This window comes from Arvicanthis niloticus, chromosome 15 (genome assembly GCF_011762505.2).
Source record: "Arvicanthis niloticus isolate mArvNil1 chromosome 15, mArvNil1.pat.X, whole genome shotgun sequence".
Taxonomy (NCBI): Eukaryota; Metazoa; Chordata; class Mammalia; order Rodentia; family Muridae; genus Arvicanthis; species Arvicanthis niloticus.
In genome coordinates, this window is record NC_047672.1 from 52,704,535 (window position 1) to 52,724,636 (window position 20,102).

At 41.8% G+C, this 20,102-nt stretch overlaps 1 protein-coding gene across 4 annotated transcripts; it reads left to right on the top strand.

The window, feature by feature from the left end:
* The first annotated feature begins 1,661 nt into the window (after window positions 1–1,661).
* Asns (asparagine synthetase (glutamine-hydrolyzing)) lies at window positions 1,662–19,535 on the top strand. Of its 4 annotated transcripts, none has more exons than XM_034519630.1 (12): window positions 1,662–1,818; window positions 4,847–5,118; window positions 8,904–9,141; window positions 11,665–11,850; window positions 12,091–12,192; window positions 12,672–12,799; window positions 13,867–13,993; window positions 16,531–16,637; window positions 17,375–17,475; window positions 18,381–18,462; window positions 18,550–18,705; window positions 19,177–19,535. In XM_034519630.1, exons 2-12 carry the CDS (start codon window positions 4,870–4,872, stop codon window positions 19,384–19,386), a joined length of 1,686 nt encoding a protein of 561 aa, XP_034375521.1. In that variant the 5' UTR covers window positions 1,662–1,818; window positions 4,847–4,869; the 3' UTR covers window positions 19,387–19,535. The 4 variants fall into 4 exon arrangements, with proteins under 4 accessions (XP_034375521.1, XP_076769822.1, XP_076769823.1 ...); XM_076913707.1 differs by lacking the exon at window positions 1,662–1,818 and adding an exon at window positions 1,992–2,406; XM_076913708.1 differs by lacking the exon at window positions 1,662–1,818 and adding an exon at window positions 2,014–2,418.
* Window positions 19,536–20,102: the final 567 nt, after the last annotated feature.

The following is a 20,102-nucleotide window of genomic DNA, read 5'->3' on the forward strand; positions in this document are numbered from 1 at the left end:
TACAATAAATTTGTAGACACTATTTGTTTAAGAGTGCTTTTTAAAAAAATACCCTTTTGCAGGAAGATCATCTGGGGTCCTTCTTACCTGCGCACTAGTAGTAATTATTAATATATGTGTGTATGTTTGTGTGTGTGTGCATGCACATGTGTGTGCACCACAGCTCTTGTGTGGATGTAAGAAGAGTCCTGTCTTCCATCATTTAAGTGCCAGGGAACTCATTCAGACACGGCTTGGCAGCAGCCACCTTTAGACCCTGAGCCATCTTGTCAGCCCCCAATTGCTTTTAAAGAGAAAAAATTGCTTCCTCCTTAACTCCCTGTGCTGGTTAAAAATAAGAGAAATTTCTAATTTTAGGGCACCATTGCAATGTTTAAACCAAACCTGGAAAAGAAAACATTTAACTCTAAGAAAAAACTTCATGCCTAGTGAAAATCACAGGGGTTTTGCAGCCTCTTGCCCTTTTGTTAATGTCTGTAGGATAACCCAGCTATTCTGGGCTATTCTCATCCCCAGGTATGGCATAGTAAAAGACGGGCCTGAGCATTCTTCCTGCATCTACCAGTACCAGGTATGGGAATGTGGATGCTTCACTTCCTCTGGTCCTGAGTGCAAACATGCCCCAAGATGTTGCCATTTTGACCCTGTAAGGGATAGATTTTCATTCTAGGGATGAAAATAAATGAATTTCTCTCCATGGATTCCATAGCTCTCTCAATACTTTAGGACAAACACTTTCAGGCTTGGAATGACCCCATTTAATTTCTATGGTCCTTATTTTACAGAAGAGAGGGTGGGAGTGGTGGTGTGGGTTTGTGGCAAACGGCTTGTGTAACAATCCAAGACCCCGTTTAACAATCCATACCCAAGGCTGGCTGACAGACAGACAGCTGGCCCAACAAACAAATCTCACAGAACAACAACAACAACAAAAAACTATTAAAAAAAACCCTTCAAAACCAAAAACAAACAAATAAAACACAAGAGTGAAAAGGGACGATTATAAGATTCAATGATATTATCTGAGGTCATAGTAAACTTCAAACAGGAATGCAAGTCCTTTTACTAAAACTGATACATCAACAACCAAGTACAAGGAATCAAATTAGAATCCATACAGTGGTAATCACTCAGGGGAGCTGGAGAAAGCAAGAATACAGTTATAAATACAAGCAAGGTTAAATTTCACCCTGTAAGTAGAACATGATGAATACTCCACCTTATATATTTAATATAAGTGGTGTGTGTGTGTGTGTGTGTGTGTGTGTACTCGCGCACACACACAGGTATTCCTTCCAGGTATTCCTGTCTATGTTACTTATGAATACACATCTATGTATCAGACACTCTTTTAGGGAGTATTGAAGTATTGAAGACTACAGTTAAAGAGGGGGAGACCTATTGCTGACAGGACATTTTCCTCAACTTGTCCTAGAAACATCCCAAGTACAGAGACTTCTAATTGCTGGATGAGCGGGTCATGTAGGTAACCCAGTGAACCAGCGGGCCCGACCTCTGAGGTTATCCTGCATGCAGTGTCACAGCACCTTAAGGAACAGAAGCAGAACATCTCCTGGCTCTCGGGCCCCAGGACGCACGTTTTTGTCTTGGCTTCGGCCCCGCCTGGCGTCACTCGTCAGCACTGCGGGCCACGCCCCTGCGCACGGGTTGGGTCCCAGCGACATGATGAAACTTCCCGCACGCGTTACAGAAGCCGAGCGACTTCTGTAACCGGTAAGGTGAGAAGCGGCCTCCAGCCGGTCTTGTCGCTGCGCTGCCTCCGCTCCACCTCCTCTGGCTCTGACCGCTAGTGCGCAGGTAAGCGGGATCCCGGCGGTCACCGCGGAGCGCTCTGCTCGCCTGGGAGGTCGGAGGATGCGCTGTCCGCGCGGACACACGTCCCGGGCGTGCGGATGCTGAGCACCCAGGTCCCGCGTCGGACAGATGCTGCGGTGCAGCCGGAGGCAGGGCGGGGCGGGCGCGGGGCGATTGTTGCGCACCTAGGACGGAGCTGCTTTCACGTGAGCGAAGTGCAGCGCGGAGACTGGGCTGCTCCAGACAGAAGGCAACGGTGGCCTTAGTATAGACACCATAAATCTTTTCTTTTACTGAATGACATCTAAACCTGGGAAACTTTGGCCATCCGAGGGTTTTACCTGGGACCAGCTGGACGCCTGCCTGCACAAGACCAGTCATAATTGGGCGCCCCTGGCTAGTGCAGGGGCCTGGTTCTCCTGCAGGATAGAGGCTCTCGCTAGTTCTAAGAGTGAGAGTCTCTGGGGTTGACTGTCTGGATCCGGATTACCGAAGAGCCCCGCTCACCTTGATGCTCAGGCCTTTCCCCAACTCCAGTTCCATACTAGCAGCCTCGCCGAGAAACATCTGTTTGAGGAGAAAGGCGGCCAAGTACGGAAAAAGGCAAAGGAATTAGCATGCTTTTTAAAATTATGGATCGCTATTCACAGGCCTGGTTTCAGATTAATCTAACTTTTAAAATACACGGGCAGGTTTTATTTATTTATTTATTTTTTATTTTTTATTTTTGGCTTGTGGCCTACAGGTTTTAACAGTTAACTCTTTCGTTGATTGATGTCAGTACTGTAATAATTTGAAGTAAGCCTTGCACAAGGCTACGGGTTTATTATTGAGATTTTAAGATAAAGTGATTCAGTGAAGTTTAGTTAGAACATCCAACAGTAGAAGTTCAGTGTACAAAAGTGGCGCTGTCCAGCGGGGGAGCGTGTGCTCTTTTATGTACTGACCCCTAGATATGCTGTCAAGTCTGAACTGAGATGTGATCAGAGCGAAATACATCGATTTTGATGATTATGAAAACCGAACCCTTGACGTTTAGATGTTTGATTGGTAGCCTTTAACCGCTAAACTATCCTTTCAGCCCAGTTTTATTAATTCAGGAAAAAATAGTGTAAAATATAATTCATCTTGATTATATTATATTGATTGTTATATCCGGGGTATGTCGTGTTAAGTTGTGTTTAAAATTAGCTTTAACGTTTTCTCTTGCCTTCTCAAATGGGCTTTATTAGTATATAAAAATTACACATATGGTTCAGTGGCCAGGACTGTTGCAGAAGTTAACCAGGAAATGAGGAAAATTACAGGGACAGACAACAGAATATTGTACAAAAAGGGCCTCTGATTCCAATCACAAAAGGGTTTGAGTTCCTTACTCCTACCGTAGGAAAGAATTTTAAACTTTTCTTTACACTTTAATGTAGTGCCTGGCGTGTGTTTTGCATAACAGACCTAGGTAAATGGTTTTCTGATGATCCTAATTGATTTTCAAAGCATTGTGTCAACCCACTTTTCTCTCTATTGTTCTCTTTTATTAGACATAGATTCTTTTCTCTTCTGATACAATCTGAACAGTTTCCCCTCTCTACTTACAGTTCCTCCCCCCCCTCTCCCTTCTGGATCCACTCCCTTATGCCTCTCATTAGAAAAGGACAGGCTTCTAAGAGACAAACAACGAAATAGACTAAAATACAGTAAGGTAAGATAAAAGGAAAACCATCCTATCGAAGTTGGACAACACAGGCCAACAGGAAAATAAAAAGATCCCCAAGAAGAGGTGCAGGAATCAGAGGACCCACTCATTCACACACTCAGGCAGGAGTCCCATAAAAGTGCTCCACTGAAAGTTGAAATGCCGTGGTTCTCAACCTTCCTCATGCTGCCACCCTTGAATACAGATCATTGAAGAGAACCCCAACCACAAAATTATATTCCTGGCTACTTCATAAGGGCAGATTATGTGGCCGTTTGTTGCAGACTTGTACTTTACATTTTGAACACTATTGCTAGTTGGAGATTCTTTATTGAACTATTTTGAACTTCAGATATGCAAATGAAACATTTGTAGGAATTACCTGCTTCCTGGCTTCCAGGGCTTTAATTAAGTTTCCCTTCCACCAATGTTGCTTCATTTCTCTGTACTTAACTAACCAATGCAACTTTGAAATAAATATTTGAAAGTGTTTTTTGTCATTAAGGACACTGGATATTGAACTCTTCTGTCATTGAGACAAGATCTCATGCAGCATAGGATAGCCTTGAACCCCTGATCTACCCTGCCTCTACCCTCAGGGCTAGCATTATGTATAACAGTACTTAGCCACAATAAATATTTTACATTCTCAGTCAACTCAAAGTGCTTGTCAGGGTATCTGATATCAGATTATTGTTTTTTTATTTCTCTGTAACACTTAGATAAATCACTTAGAGGTTAAGCTAGCAGATATGGCATGCCAAGGGTATATCATTTAGTGTGTGTGTTACACACATGTATTAATATTACATAATGATGTCTATGAGCTGCTATTTATTCTCTTTGTATTTGACCTAAAGAGATGGTGTTTAATTGTAGAGGCTTAAGAAGAGGCTGTACTAATACAGAATGGTTCTCCCAGACCTTTGGGGGTGGGGGTTGAGGTTCTCAGCTGGAGGAGCTGGGACTGGGATCCCTACCAAGCTTGGAGCCAGCCGCTCCTGCCATTGCTCTGAAGAGCAATCCTAGGCTGCAGATGTTGCAGATGTGACCTGGATGTTGGTGGGTGTAACCCCCACCAAACCCTAAGATGGGAGAAATGTGAGTTTCGGCTGGGTGCTAAGCTTATGTATCTGGTTGAGTATAAAGGTCATTTGTATTTCCTAATATTTGTATTTCCTAATAAGCAAATGAGATCATTCCCACGTGCCTGCCAGCTTAATGGAACATTGCTGTGGATGACAATGGTTTGTGTCCAGCTTTTGGAGAGGGTTGTTTAAGTTTCTAGAATCAAGAGTTGCTTCTTCTGAATGTGAGACCTCGTGCTTTTCTCCACAGAGTGCCTGCAGCCCTCCTGTAGCATGTGTGGCATCTGGGCCCTCTTCGGCAGCGATGACTGCCTTTCTGTGCAGTGTCTGAGTGCGATGAAGATTGCGCACCGGGGGCCAGATGCATTTCGCTTTGAGAACGTCAATGGATACACCAACTGCTGCTTTGGCTTTCACCGCTTGGCGGTGGTTGACCCCCTGTTTGGAATGCAGCCCATAAGAGTGAGGAAATATCCTTATTTGTGGCTCTGTTACAACGGTGAAATCTACAACCACAAGGCGGTAAGCAGAGTGCAGCCAGGATGGCTGTCTATAATTAAACTTCAGGTCTAGTGTTAAAGCTTTTTACTTTGTTACTTTAAAAGTAATCCTTTTTCTATGCTCTTACCTCGTTTGCTCTGGTCTTGAACAAAGCACTGACTCAGAAATGTAAAAGGAGTTAGATTTTTTTTTTTTTTTTTTGGTTTTTCGAGACAGGGTTTCTCTGTGTAGCCCGGGCTGTCCTGGAACTCACTCTGTAGACCAGGCTGGCCTCGAACTCAGAAATCCGCCTGCCTCTGCCTCCCAAGTGCTGGGATTAAAGGCGTGCGTCACCACTGCCCGGCGGAGTTAGATTTTTAAACAGTGATTAAAATGGAGATACCAATTCATTTTTTTTTTTTTTTTTTTTTTTGCTGTTATATGTTTTAATATTTATTAGGGCTGTGCTATGTTCTGTGTTAGCTGATGCAGGCACGGCAGCCAAGAGGACCTTTAGGTCTGTACTCCAATGCAGGTTGCGCTAGCAGGGGACAGACGAAAATTACTGTAAAATGAGCTTTCTGAAAGCAAATGTAGAAGCAAGGTAAATGGGAGAGCTGTTTGCAGGAAGCTTGAACAAGGATGGCCCTGAGAACACAAGACTTAAACAGAGACCTGATCGACAGAGAATACCGGGCAAGCCTGGGAAGTGTTTCCGGTGGAGGATAGCAGTGTAGATGCCCTGTCTGGGCTACAGTGAGTGAGAGGGGAACCCCTGGGGCTGAGAAGGTAGGACAGTCAGTCTTCTGCTGCTAAGAGCATTCCAAGGGCAGGAGCCCTTAAGGGCTTAGAGAAGGGATAGCCCTGAAAAGTTGAGAGGAGATAATATTTGCATTATATAATAATTTATATAATGGGACCACTGAGAAAGCTTTTGCAGTTTCACACTTAGTGGGAGCCAAGTTGTAGAAAGGTGGCCTGAGACAGTGAAGTACGTTAAGTAAGACTTAGCAGCATTGAAATTGGAACTCTCTACTCTGGTGCCTAGAGAATAGGAATGGGTGAGAGGACAGAAATGTTGATCCCAGAAGACAGATATGATAAGGACCTTCCAAGCCAGGATTATTTGACTCATTTTTCATAAGGAAAAAAAATTAAATCTTTAATTTATGAGTGCTTGTATGAATACAACCCTTTGTCATATTTGCAAACTTGTTAACCCCTTCCCCAACTTCTGGTTGCTTCAGAGCAATGTGCACGAAAACTGGTAATTGTTAGTATCTGTCTGTATTTATCTTCAGGCCTGCACATTCCCTGTAGGCTGAATTATTCTAGTATGGTACACCATAAATTGTTTCCTCTAAAATATGTAATAATTTGTTATTTAAGAATTGGAACATTTTCCTAAGACTATAATATCTAATATCTGATTCATATTTAAGCTTCCCCAAATGATCCTAGAATACGTTTAGCTGTGTTTTGTTTTGCTTTGATTTTTGGTTTTATTTTTGGTGTGCGAGCATGCGTGTGTGAGTGTGTGTGTGTGTGTGTGTGTGTGTGTGTGTGTGTTTGTGCTTATGCAGCCATGGGTTTTTTTTTTTTTTCTTTTTTTTTTTTTTTGGTAAGGCAGATTTCAGTCAAGGTTTAGGCATTTGGCCCTGCTGTTTCATGGTAAATTTTTTGAGATTTCTGTGCTTATCTTTTATTGGTAGGGGCTTATCTTATTTCTGAACAATAGTTTTACTTGCCAGTTTGCTTGCTTATAGGAACATTTTCAAAGTAGGGTTCTCATCTGAAGCCTTTAGCCACTTAGCAGATATACCTTTATTAAAGGCCTGCTGCATACAAAGCTTAATGCTTGGAGATGAAAGGTGAAGAGGAAAGAGTGGAGGGAAGCAGTGAGGTGGGAGGGGTTTGGGTCTCACTAAGTCAAGGCAGTGCAGTGAGAGGATTGGGTTGCACTCTGCCTGCCGGTGTTGCCCCGCTTCTTGTCTTCCTGAAGTGAGGTTAGGAAACATCTTGGCTTATTTGAAGTTAGAGGTTTACCTTGGTGTACTTGGACAACATTGCTGCTTGTTAATTTTGTTAAGAATGTAAAAGTTAGTATCTTAAAATTCTAAAAATTAGGTAATGTTACATGTGCAAGGACTTTCTGTTGTTTCTACCACTCACACGTATCCAAATGTGAGACCACTAGAAACTTGTCTAAGAGTAGAAGGCACACACTTAACCGTATGTATTTTCAGAAGTGCAGCATCAAAGTTCGTCTTCACTGCCTGCTTTGATGATAACACCAAGTATGACACAGCCAGTGCTGTGCCAGGAGCGTGGAACGAGACAACAAAGATAAGCCAGGGGCCTAGAACAAGTCGGATGCCAGTGTGGCTCTAGGAAGGTGGCCAGAGATGGGTGCAGTATAGAAGCATCCTTTCAAGAGTTAGAGTTAGTACTTGGGAATTGTTAGAGAAGGGACACCTCCTTTCTGAGTAAATTACCATCGCAAAAGAGAGTGGAAATGCTGTAGGGTGCTGCCATCCAGAGGGGTAGATTTTCAAACCCCACCTACTTGAGCTAGGATCACCCTGGTGGTTCTCAGCTTGGAAGAGTGGCCAGCTAGTAGTGTTAGAGAGGCAGCCAGAGCACGGTGCCTTAGCAGTTTTGTAATGCCTTCCACACATTAGGGATGGAGAGACCTAATGTATATTTACGTTTGCATTTCAATTTCCCTTTTGAAATTTGAAAACACACTGCAAGTCTGAAGTGGCGATCAGAGGGCTTTGTTGTAGCAGTGCTGGTGTAGTAGAAACTAACAGAATTTGGGCCCAACTCAAGACTCTTCACTTTGCTGACAGAGATGGTGGAGGGGCCAGTGCTGTTCCTGTGGGGCCTAGGAACTGATGATAAAGCCCACGATTATTTCGTCTGTCCCTGAGAAATAACTGTAATGTCCCACTGTTCAGGAAGGTCTGGATGTTGTCCCCTCCTGGGGACCGGCAGCTTGGATGTGAACTCTGCCATTGTGATGGATTCCTTTGTATTTGTCAGCAAGGAGTGGGACTAGGTTTTCGTTTTGCTGTATATTTTCAAGGGAGGTCTTTGAGGATGAGCTAGAAGCGCCTCTTAGCTGATTCTGCATCCGAAACCAAAAGTCAACAGTCGCTGGCAACACATTTTTAACTTCATGGTAACTAGGCAAACTGTTCTCCTAGTGCAGTTGGAATGTCCTTATCTGTATTCTTGGATTCTACCTTCAAAGATCAGAGCAAACACTGGTGGGAAATGTTTATGAGAAAATTGTGTCTATGATGAACATGTCCATGTTTTTCACATCCTGCACAATGTTCCATAACAACTGTATCTAAAATGTTGTATTAAGTATTCTAAACCTAGAAAGTATTTAAGTACACAGGAGGATGTGTGTATATTATATGTAAATAATATTCCGTTTCACAGAGAGCACTAAGTCACCTGCAGATAATGAATTGTCTTGAGGCTGGCATCCTGAAGCAAAGGATGACTGCCCATGTAAATGTTCATGTGTAAGTACATAGTATAGACCCTGGTGTGCAATATACACTTGGATTTCTTCATGTGTCACTGCTCTGATGCCTGACCCTTGTCTCCTGTTTATCAGAACTCAGTCTTTATTGTCATGGGTTTAGCCTTTATTGTGAAAAATTTTCAGAATTATGAGTTGAGACAAGGTAGACTTTAATAATGCCATATATTATTTTTAATCACCAAAGCACATGAACTGATTATAGAACACAAATACTGAATCAGGATGGACCAGGATACTAACATTTTGTTTGTTCTGCTTCCTTAAGCTACAACAACGTTTTGAATTTGAGTATCAGACCAATGTGGATGGTGAGATAATCCTCCATCTCTATGACAAAGGAGGCATCGAAAAAACCATTTGTCTGTTGGATGGGGTGTTTGCATTTATCTTACTGGACACTGCCAATAAGAAAGTGTTTCTGGGCAGAGATACCTATGGAGTCAGGCCTTTGTTTAAAGCCATGACAGAAGATGGATTTCTGGCTGTGTGTTCAGAAGCTAAAGGTAATAATGGGGTTTAACTATTTTTGGTTTGTGTTTCTTTTTGAATCATATTGAAAATCTTATATAGGTGTTAGTCAAAAACTTTACAAATGGCGAGAGATGAATACTCAGTGTGAGGATTTGAAATCCTAGCCATTTCTTTTCTCTTTAATGTGTGTGTGTGTGTGTGTGTGTGTGAGCATGCATGCTCATACATTTGCACGTGTAGAAACCAGTGACTCAACACTAGGCATCTTAATTTTATTTTATTTAAATTTCTTTGAGACAGACTCTCACTATTTAACCCTGGCTGTCTGGAGCTCACAGAGCTGCCTGCCTCTGCCTCCTGATTACTGGGATTAAAAGTATACACTATCATGCCTTGCTTCATCTTAATTTTTGATGCAGTCTCTTTACACTTAGAGCTCACTCATGTTTCTGATTTAGCTAGAGTGGCTACTCACTGTGCTCCAGGGCTCCACCTGCCTCCCTCGTCCTGTCCCGTCTTAGCCTGGAATTAAAGATATAGGCTACTGCTACCAGGTTTTGCATGGGTCCTGGGATTTAAACTCAGGTCCTCTACTTACTTGGCATGGTGCTTGGCGGGCACCTTATTGACTAGGTATCAGGACTGCAGTCCCTGATACTTCTGGCCACTAGGAGGTGAGTACATTTCTTCTTTCTGCAGAGTATTTCTGCCACAGTTTACAGATAGAGCCAAGTGACCACGGTCTTGGTCACAGTGACTCAAATGCTTGCGCTAAAATAATATTTCTTTCAGATTTTTTATATTGGGTATATTATTATAGCAAGAGATTCCTTAACTTATTATACTTATAACACACCTACTTAGCACTTTCTGGCAGTAAATTTAGTAATCATCTTTTGTTATCTTTTGCCACTTAGTTTTCAGATTTAACACTGTTTGAAACAAGGATCTTGATCTGTTAAGGGATCCTTGGCACGTTAACCAAAGTGTGGGTATGAAAAGATGCTTCACTTGGTCTATCAGCAGACAGCACAGGGCAACTGTGTATCAGTTACCTAAAATCCTGTCAGGGAAACCCGGCAAAGGGAATATAAAGAAGGACAGACTCCTGCTTCTGTGGGGCTATCTTTTGGACTTTTAGACCTCATGATTGCTTGATATGAAACTGGAATCTCACCAACAGTTTGCTCCCTGCAGTTTGTTTTCTGCATCCTTTCCTCTGTCCTTTTGTAGACTTCCAAGTTACCTTTATATTAATTACTATGATAAGACACCATGACTGAGGCAAGAGTTTATTTGGGGCTTAGAGTTTCAGAGGGCTAGAGTCTATGAGGTCATGATGGGGAACATGGCAGGCAGCGTCTGAGAGTTTACATCTTGATCCACAAGAATGAGGCAGAGAGCTGACTAAGAATGATGTGGGCTTATCCCTAGTGATGTCCGTCTAAGGAGGTTACACTCCCTAATCCTTCCCAGACAGTTCTGTGTACTGGGGACCAGTGGATATGACCTTTTTATTGAGTCCACCACACAGATTAAATGACCCCACTGGAGCGCTGCTTCCTGTTATCAGTCTTTATAAGCATCTCATCATGGTATCTGCCCAGGACCTTTCAGTTGGTTGTATCACATCCTCTATGGGGTGAACAGGTAGTGAGAACACTAGATTTCTTTTGGCCTTTGAATTCAATGTACACAGACTGGGTTTTGAGACCCATATTACATTATAACAAATATCTGTGTAGGTAGGCTGTTTAACTATTTACCACACAACACTGGCTTTTGTGTCAGATCACAGTGGTGTCAGGGTAGCTTCTGCCTAAAGTTATGTTGTATGGCTTTCTCATGCACATTATATGACAGCCATTAAGGGGTGGGTAGTGGCTTCTTGAGTACCTGATAGTGGATCATTTTGCTTGATAAAGGCTTGAGAACCATTGGTCTCTCTTCAAATGCCACAGGGATGACTGGAATGCTTAGCAAGTTATTGTGAAGTTAACATTTCGATTTCTCTTTTTTTCTCAGATTTATATCTCATCTTGTTCACTCTCTTACAGAAAATAGACCTTCACTTAAAAGTTTTATTCTTTGAAAATTTAATAGATACCTAAAAAGTAGGTTTTTGTGCTCAGAAATTTCAGCTAGGGAAAGGAATGAGATAAAAAAAAGGCTTTAATTATAATAAAGGTAGCAGGACTGTTCAGGTGGGAGAGGATCTTCTCAGCAAATGTTATTGTAACAACTGGAGATACATGAGTTAAAAGGTAGAGTTTGGAATCTTTTATCTTGCTATGTTCGGAAATTATTTTAAAAAGAATAATTTTCCTATTGCATCAAATGACTGCAAATTCATGCAGTTTTATGTTCGGACTCCATGCCATTCTTGCTTCTACAGGAGAGAGATGGTAGGGCAATTACTTCATCTCCCAGCATTTTTGTGCAGTGGACACATATTGTACTTAAAGGGAAGGTATGGATTAGACTATAGTAAGTAGACCACTGCAAAAGCTGCAGAGAAGCACCTAATTGCATACGTTGCTGTTCTCTGTTTGTAGGCCTTGTTTCCTTGAAACACTCCACCACGCCCTTCTTAAAAGTGGAGCCCTTCCTTCCTGGGCACTACGAAGTTTTGGATTTAAAACCAAATGGCAAAGTTGCGTCTGTGGAAATGGTCAAATACCATCACTGTACGGATGAGCCACTGCATGCCATCTATGACAGCGTGGAGAAACTCTTCCCAGGTGACTGATGGATGTCCATGACCACACTCCAGAACTCTAGCCCATCCCTGACAGCACAGGGCCAGTCATGCTGTTTTCAATGGTGCTGCTTTTAAGGTGTTTCCTCTTTGATTTGGAGGTGTTGGGAGCTGCTTGAGCGAGGGAGGGCCATCATGGTGGTGTAGGAGATTGCTTGCCTCATCTCAGTTGGCTCAGCCTCCACTTATCTGCAGTGGTTCCGTTTCCTTCCTGTGTTGCTAGGCTTTGAGATAGAGACTGTGAAGAACAATCTGCGTATCCTTTTTGACAATGCTATCAAGAAACGCTTGATGACAGACCGGAGGATTGGCTGCCTTTTATCAGGTGAAGTCGGTTTACAAAATCGAAACATCATGCTGGTGTTGAAATGAAATGATTTGTAGCTGGCTCTGAGCTTTGAATGTTAAAGGCGTACTATATAATTCCATGTTTGATTTTCTATAGACATATTTATAAGCTGCATTTGTTAGGGTTAGAGCTGATTGGTCCTCATTCCTTAGAATCCTGTGTATTTATCTTTTAATCCACTTTAGATACAGTTACCATTATAAGGGGCCAATAAAATGTATGTATTAGCATACACATACACACATACCTATGTATGTGCACACACACACACACACACACACACACACACACCATTTCACTTCTCTTACTAAATCTTACTAAAGCTGATTTCAGTTTATACAACTCTGAGATTGTAATAGTCGTTTAAACACCAATCCAGAAGTTTAACAGGTATGATTGTCTTTGCCCTGCTTACTGTATGCATGTAAACCATGGAGTTTGTTCTTATGCTGCAGGGGGCCTGGACTCCAGCTTAGTTGCTGCCTCCCTGCTGAAGCAACTCAAGGAGGCCCAAGTGCAGTATCCTCTCCAGACATTTGCTATTGGCATGGAAGACAGCCCCGATCTACTGGCCGCTAGAAAGGTACAGGGCAACCTGCCCATTGCGTATTCAGAACTTAGTCCTGTTGTTGGGATGACAATCAAGCTGAAGTTGTCCTACTGTTCCTGTTGTTACTGTGATAAAGGCTATGGCCAAAAACAACTCAGTGAGGAAAGGATTTATGTGGCATACATATCCCCAGTCATAGTCCACTGAAGAAATCTAGGTGGGAACTTGAGGCAGAAACCTATAGGTAGGAACTATAGAGAGGAACACTGCTTATTTATTGGCTTGCTCCTCCTGGTTCCAGAACCTTTAGTTCCCATCATGAGTTTCCTGCTTTCTCTTTCCTCAGTGGATTGTGACTCAGAATAGGTAAACCAAATAAACTCTTTCCTTCCCAAGTTGAGTTTGGTCATGGTCTTACAACAAGCCATAGAGAACCAACTAGGATAGAAATTGGTACCAGGATAACAGCTCATGCCTTGTTTTCTTATGAAGTATTGTGTTACAAACTGTAGGCAGAACAGACATTGTACATGCAATTCCATGTGTGGAAGATGGGATCTTGTACTGTAAAGACCTAGAATGACTGGAAAAGTTCTAGTGGAGAATCTCAATCCAAATTGTTATATTCTGGAAGACAGGAAACGGCTATTTATGTAGGGATATCATGCTGGGTATAAAATTAGGCATCTCAGTATAGAAAAAGGGAGATGGTGTTCAAAAGGGGACTATATTGGACTAGGGAGAGATGAGTCAGGTTAGGTAAAATAGAGAGTGGTGTGCTGATTGGGACACTGGACTATCAGTCTGTAGCTTTAATTTGGAAAGAGATTTACTTCTTGTGGTTGATTGGAGAGTGAGAGCCAGGCAAAGACCCCTGGCATGCTTTAGCTAGCATGTGGCAGCAGCCTGCACCTCCTCTTATTGAAGCGTCCTGCACCGCCTTAACTCAGGGGCCTGCAGCGCCTCTTGCCCAGTCTGGAGAGACCTTGAGTCGTCTTCTGCTTTGTTTCTTTTCACCATGCTTACCTTGAGAGAAACTGGTCTGTTTCATTTTCTAAAGTAGTTCTTTAACAAATATATGGATTTTTCTTCACAATCAGGTGGCAAATTATATTGGAAGCGAGCATCATGAAGTCCTTTTTAACTCTGAAGAAGGCATTCAGGCCCTGGATGAAGTCATATTTTCCTTGGAAACTTATGATATTACGACAGTTCGAGCATCTGTAGGTAAGGGATTTTATTGTAGAGAAAAGCGTTTTGGTACTGAAACAGTAGAAGGTTTAAGATGATTTCAGCTTAAGAAATATTGTCTAAATATAAATATGAGCAAAGTTCCTATATTGTTAATAATACTATAATATATTGTTAGGACCATTTAAGAGTGCCTTGAATTTCTTTTTGACTGGAGAAAGTGCTTAATGAATATAATCAGATCATCTGAACAACTGAATTTACAAGATCAGCTTGGCCTATAGTCTTAAGGATGCTTCATAAAAATAGTAATATATTACTATTTTTAATATATTACTAATAGCTCACAGTTGCTAAGCACATACTTCATGCTAGCTTCTAGCACCCAGGAGGCTGAGGCAGGAGGACTACTGGATAGTCAGTGTTTATGGCATGACCATAGAATGGATAAGTATTTTGGCCCTTCCTCCCATTTTCTCTGTGTAAAATATCTTGACTGGTATAGTTGGGCCACATTATCCTTGAGTTTCACCAATCAAAGCTTGAAAACACTTGGGAGCAATAATGTGTATTACTGGACCCGGGCAGACGTTACTGTTGCCATTATTATAAATAATACAGTGTGGCAATTGCCTACACAGCACTTACACTGTATCAGACGTTGTACTAATCTAGAGGTAACTTAAGGTATAAGAACATCTCATAGGTGTTACAGGTTCAGATCTCTGCAATAATGCAAGTGCCTCAGTGCAGTTAGTTTTTGATTCCTAGTGCAAAATTTATGGCTACAGTGTACTACAGTATGGTCTACTAAGTACCTTTATTTAGGAATGTCTTATTGATGTTGAGCATCTAAGCTGTAAAAAACGATACATTGTATTTGCTTAGTACAGGGTTGCCAGCCTTTTAAGTTGTGAAACATGAACTTCCTCTGAGGCACAGTAAAGCCAAGCACAGTCAAGCAGGAGAGCCTGTATACGTGTGTAGGTTGTGAGCAAACACTATCATTTTATAAGGAGTTAGGGCATCTGAAGATGAGGGTAGCTGAGGAGATGACCGGGAACCAATCCCAAATGAATACTGAGGGAACAGTGTTCTTTATAAAATGGGGAAATGGGTCTATGCTACAATACATTTTCCTTAAGGAGTTCTCATGTAGATGTATTTATAAATACTCCATCATACAGCTTACCAGTTCCCAGCTATTGTTGTCAGGCAAAGCAACACTACTTTTATCTGGTGAACACATTCTAAGATTAGAACTGTACCACAGGGGCTGGAGAGATGGCTCAGTGGTTAAGAGTACTGACTGCTCTTCCAGAGGTCCTGAATCCAATTCCCAGCAACCACGTGGTGGCTCACAGCCATTTGTAATGGGATCTGATGCCCTGTTCTGGTGTGTCTGAAGACAGCTACAGTGTACTCATATAAAATAAATGAATAAATCTTAAAAAAAAAAAAAAAAAAAAAAAAAAAAAAAGAACTGTACCACAAATCGGATAGATCCAATGTTGTTGAACCTCTGAAATGTTACTAGCTGAGTGAGTCTTTTTAAAAGCTCACTTTGGAGTGCGATAAAATACCTGGAGTATTACAATGATTTGGCCTTCTGAAGAAAGCATCATAGTTCAATACACACACGTATAGCATGTCTGTGGTTCAATTTTCATGAGGTGGAAGCAGAATTAGGAAGAAGAAAGTCTCTCCTAAGAAGTATAAAAACGAGATTGGAGGAGACAGATGGTAGTGCAGAGAGTTGAGAGATGGGTACCAAGTAGACATAGCAAAATACTATACAGAGCCTTCTTAATCAAATATGGGATTTGGAAATGGAAAAAAAAAAAACCAAAACGATTAAAAGTAAACTACTTCCGTTAGTCCGTTTTCTGTTACTATAATGGATAACCCCAGATGAGAACCTTCAGAAAATAAGGATTATTTCAACTCAGAATGTTGTATGCCAAAAGTCCAATAGCATGGCACTTTGGTGGGTGGCATCAAGGAGCTGCAGATGAGGAAGAGATCTCATAGTGATTCCAGCGGCCAAAGACTAGAGAAGGGTTCTGTTTTAAACCATTAAAAAAGGAGAAATAATTTGGTTTATTCTGGAAATTGCCTTAATGCCTTCTAAGGCAAGATGCTTGAGGACTCATGGAACCCCCAGACCTTACCTCCCACTTCTCCACTGCGGATCGCACATGAGCCCTTGGGGGACCAAACTGCATCCAAAGCCTTGCACGGCCCATGCCTTACTCTTCTGCACTAGTGTTAGCATACAAACCATGGTATTCAGGTTTTCGAGTGGTTCAATCTAGCAAAAATTTAAAATAGAAAGTCTTGTTCTAAGAACACAATTTTGGAGCTTGTTTATAAAATATTACAGTGGATTCTAGGCTATTTTATTGGTTTAGTTGGCTTGACTGCATGTAGGTGACTTATAAGTTTGCTATCCTTTTGGAAGCTGCTTTAATTCTTGTATTAACTCAGTCCATTGAGACACTCCAGCCTGCACTTGTTTCTGAGGCTCTCCAGAAGACACACTGACATCAGTGTTAATTTCTCTTTCATTTAAGGTATGTATTTAATTTCCAAGTATATTCGGAAGAACACAGACAGCGTGGTGATCTTCTCTGGAGAGGGGTCAGATGAACTTACACAGGGCTATATATATTTTCACAAGGTAAGTACTCTGAAGTGAAAAGATGGCCAGGCCAAGTTAGGAAAAGTCAGAATCACTTGACTTTTTTTATTCTGTCCTTATGATTCAGTGTGTGTGTGTGTGTTGGTGTGTAAGAATTGATAGTATCGCCGGGCAATGGTGGCGCACGCCTTTAATCCCAGCACTTGGGAGGCAGAGGCAGGTGGATTTCTGAGTTCATGGCCAGCCTGGTCTACAGAGTGAGTTCCAGGACAGCCGGGACTACACAGAGAAACTCTTTCTCGAAAAACAAAACAAAACAAAAAAATTGATAGTATCTGTTAATTAATTAATTTATAGGAGAAAGAAGGCTTAATAGTATCAGATACTTTTCATTCTTAAAATTAATCATGAGAATTGCTTTTGTTTTTTTATCTGTCTGTTTATTGATTGATTGTCTTTTATTTTTTCAAGACAGGGTCTCATTATGTAGCTCTGGTTGTCCAGAAACTCACTATATAGAACAGACTGGCCCCAGCTCCCCAAGTGTTAGGATTGAAGGCACTGTGTCTGTTGCTTGGGGCGTCCGTTTATTTCCACACTAAGCACTTTGGAGGGTGGATGGGCCTGTCTCAAAAACCATGTGAGCCTTTTACTCACATCCCTTACCTTCCTCTTTAAGTTGTCTGGCTTACTCGTTTCTTATTTTATATGGAAGAGAGGAAAATGAAGGCTGCCTGTGTGCCAAAGCACGCCACTCACCTTTGTTTGTTAAATAGGCTCCTTCTCCTGAGAAGGCTGAGGAGGAGAGTGAGAGGCTGCTGAAAGAACTCTACCTGTTTGATGTTCTCCGTGCCGACCGCACTACTGCTGCACATGGGTAACTTTAAAATCAGCTATAAAACTAACGTGGAAGAAGGGGGAAAAAACTTAAAATGAGATCAGTTGCCATTTTTTTTTCTTTCTTTCGGTTGGCTGCAAAGTCTGGTTTTCAACAAAACTTGTCCCCCAAAAGCTGTGCTATGGCCTGGATGCTATCGCCAGGGTCATCATCTTCTGTGGGTGTCAGGCAGGTTTTGTGTCACTAGATCATAACAGTAATGGGCCATCTCTGGCTTATAGGGAAGGCAGCTACTTCTAAATGTTTTAGAGCACTTGGAAGTTGTAAGCTCCAGGTAGCAAGTACCGTGTGCCTGCCAAGCCACTTTGCTGCATCTGGGGGACATGCAATCTTTGTTCATTCATCTATGATAGGATTGTAGAATAAAAATAAGTTTCCTTGGTGCCATTTCTTCTTGTCCAGAGTTTCCATGTTTAGTTGGGCTTGTTGAAGAGTAGAAGACCCTAATTGTGCAGGATAAAACACTCGCCTTTCAACATTTTTGGTTCCTCTACCAAACTATACTTGATTTAAGAATGGGCCGGAATCATAGTTACTACGCGTCTGCATGTCCTGACCAGTGTCATGGGGACATTTGTATATATGATGTATGCATTTGCATATACACTCATGACCAGATCATTCATGATAATTAACTTTTTCTGCCTTTGTAGAAACAGGCAATTTTTCATAGGCACAGTAGCAAAGAAATAGTTTAAAATAGAAAACTTCCCTCCTTAGATGCTGGTTTTATTTTGAGTACAGACTTCATTATATGACCAATCATGCAGCGTGGCCCCTAAGAGGCCAGAACCTGACTATATAATCTCCATTACACTGTCTGGTGTGGTTGTTGGGAAGCTGTGCCAGCCATCTGATTCAGACTGTTTTCTGTTTTCCTCAAGTCTTGAACTGAGAGTCCCGTTTCTGGATCATCGGTTTTCTTCCTATTACCTGTCTCTGCCACCAGAAATGAGAATTCCAAAAGTAGGTACATCAACCCTGGATTAAAAACCCCAAGTGTCATTGCTTCCTCTGGCGACTTCACTGACCCTCCTTCTGTGCTCATATCAGAATGGCATAGAAAAACATCTCCTGAGAGAGACTTTTGAGGACTCCAACCTGCTACCCAAAGAGATTCTCTGGCGACCCAAAGAAGCCTTCAGTGATGGGATCACCTCAGTCAAGAACTCCTGGTTCAAGATTTTACAGGACTATGTTGAACATCAGGTCTGTCTTTAAAGATATGTTCTGGAGCAATACTAGTTTAATAGAGAGCTTGGATCTCTGTTTGCATTGAGTTTGAATAGTTGTGTCGACAGGAGAGCCAGAGGTCCTGCAAGGAGTATGTCTTTTATGAGCATTACATAGTAATTAATGAAAGTGAAGGACCATAAAGTAGTATTGATGATTGAAAGAAAAGAGGTAGAAGGAAGACTTCTTAATCACCGCTGACCTTTATGCACATGTCTGGGTACCTGATCGATTACAAATGAGCCAAACCCTGAGCCTCCAAGTATGAAATACGCATGAGAGCTTTTAAAAAGTTACTGTCTGTTTATTATAGCTTGTTTCCGCATTTTTCTAAATAATGAGTGTCACAAAGGGTCGTGTTGCTCTATAGTATGCCTTAACTTTATTTTGGTCTCCATCAGAGCAAATACACATCGAAATGCTTTATGGTCTTATTTTATCTTATAGGTTGATGATGAGATGATGTCGGCGGCCTCTCAGAAGTTTCCCTTCAATACTCCCAAAACTAAAGAAGGCTATTACTACCGTCAGATCTTTGAACGCCATTACCCAGGCCGGGCTGACTGGCTGACCCATTATTGGATGCCCAAGTGGATCAATGCCACTGACCCTTCTGCCCGCACTCTAACCCATTACAAGTCAGCTGCCAAAGCTTAGGTGCTCTCTACACTCTCGTGTAAAAGTACATTTTTCTTCTTCCAGCTCTGAAGGTAGAGACATTGTAACAATCAGAAAGAATGAAGACCAACCATCAGCCACTCAGGCTTATTTAGGCATGAAAAGAAATAAAAGAATCACATCTAAAATGCCTCCCGGTTGTGGGTACCAGTACAGCTCCTTCGAAGTAGCTAGAGACCGAGTGGCTCTTGCTGTATTGCCACTGTCCGGATGACAGTGAGCTAAGCTAAAGGGGAGAGCATGTGATCTTTGCATCTCTGCTCTGACTACATTCCTAACAGCTGGCTAGGCAGACTGGGATGTGAGTTCTTCGTGGGAATTAGTGACAATTCTGCTTTATAGGGCAGGGATTCAGCTTTTTTTTTTTTTTTTTTTTTTTTTTTTTTAATATTGTGCTAGTGTCCCCTCTGAAGTCTCTTGGAGCTGGGCATAAATTTCTCAAATACAGGGTCAGATGCTATGTTAGGCTTTTGTGGGTCTCTGTGGAACTGTTAACACTGATACAAAACTGGACCTTATGAAACCTAGTTCACACAGCCTTTTTCCATAAAACTTCGTTTATAAGAGCAGGTGGTGGGCCAGGCCTGGACCCTGGGCCATTGTACATTAACACTTATTTGAGAGGAATTGTCCAAGCTACACATTTCTCACAAATAGGCTAGAGAAGAAGGAAATCCTACTTACAAAAGATGCTT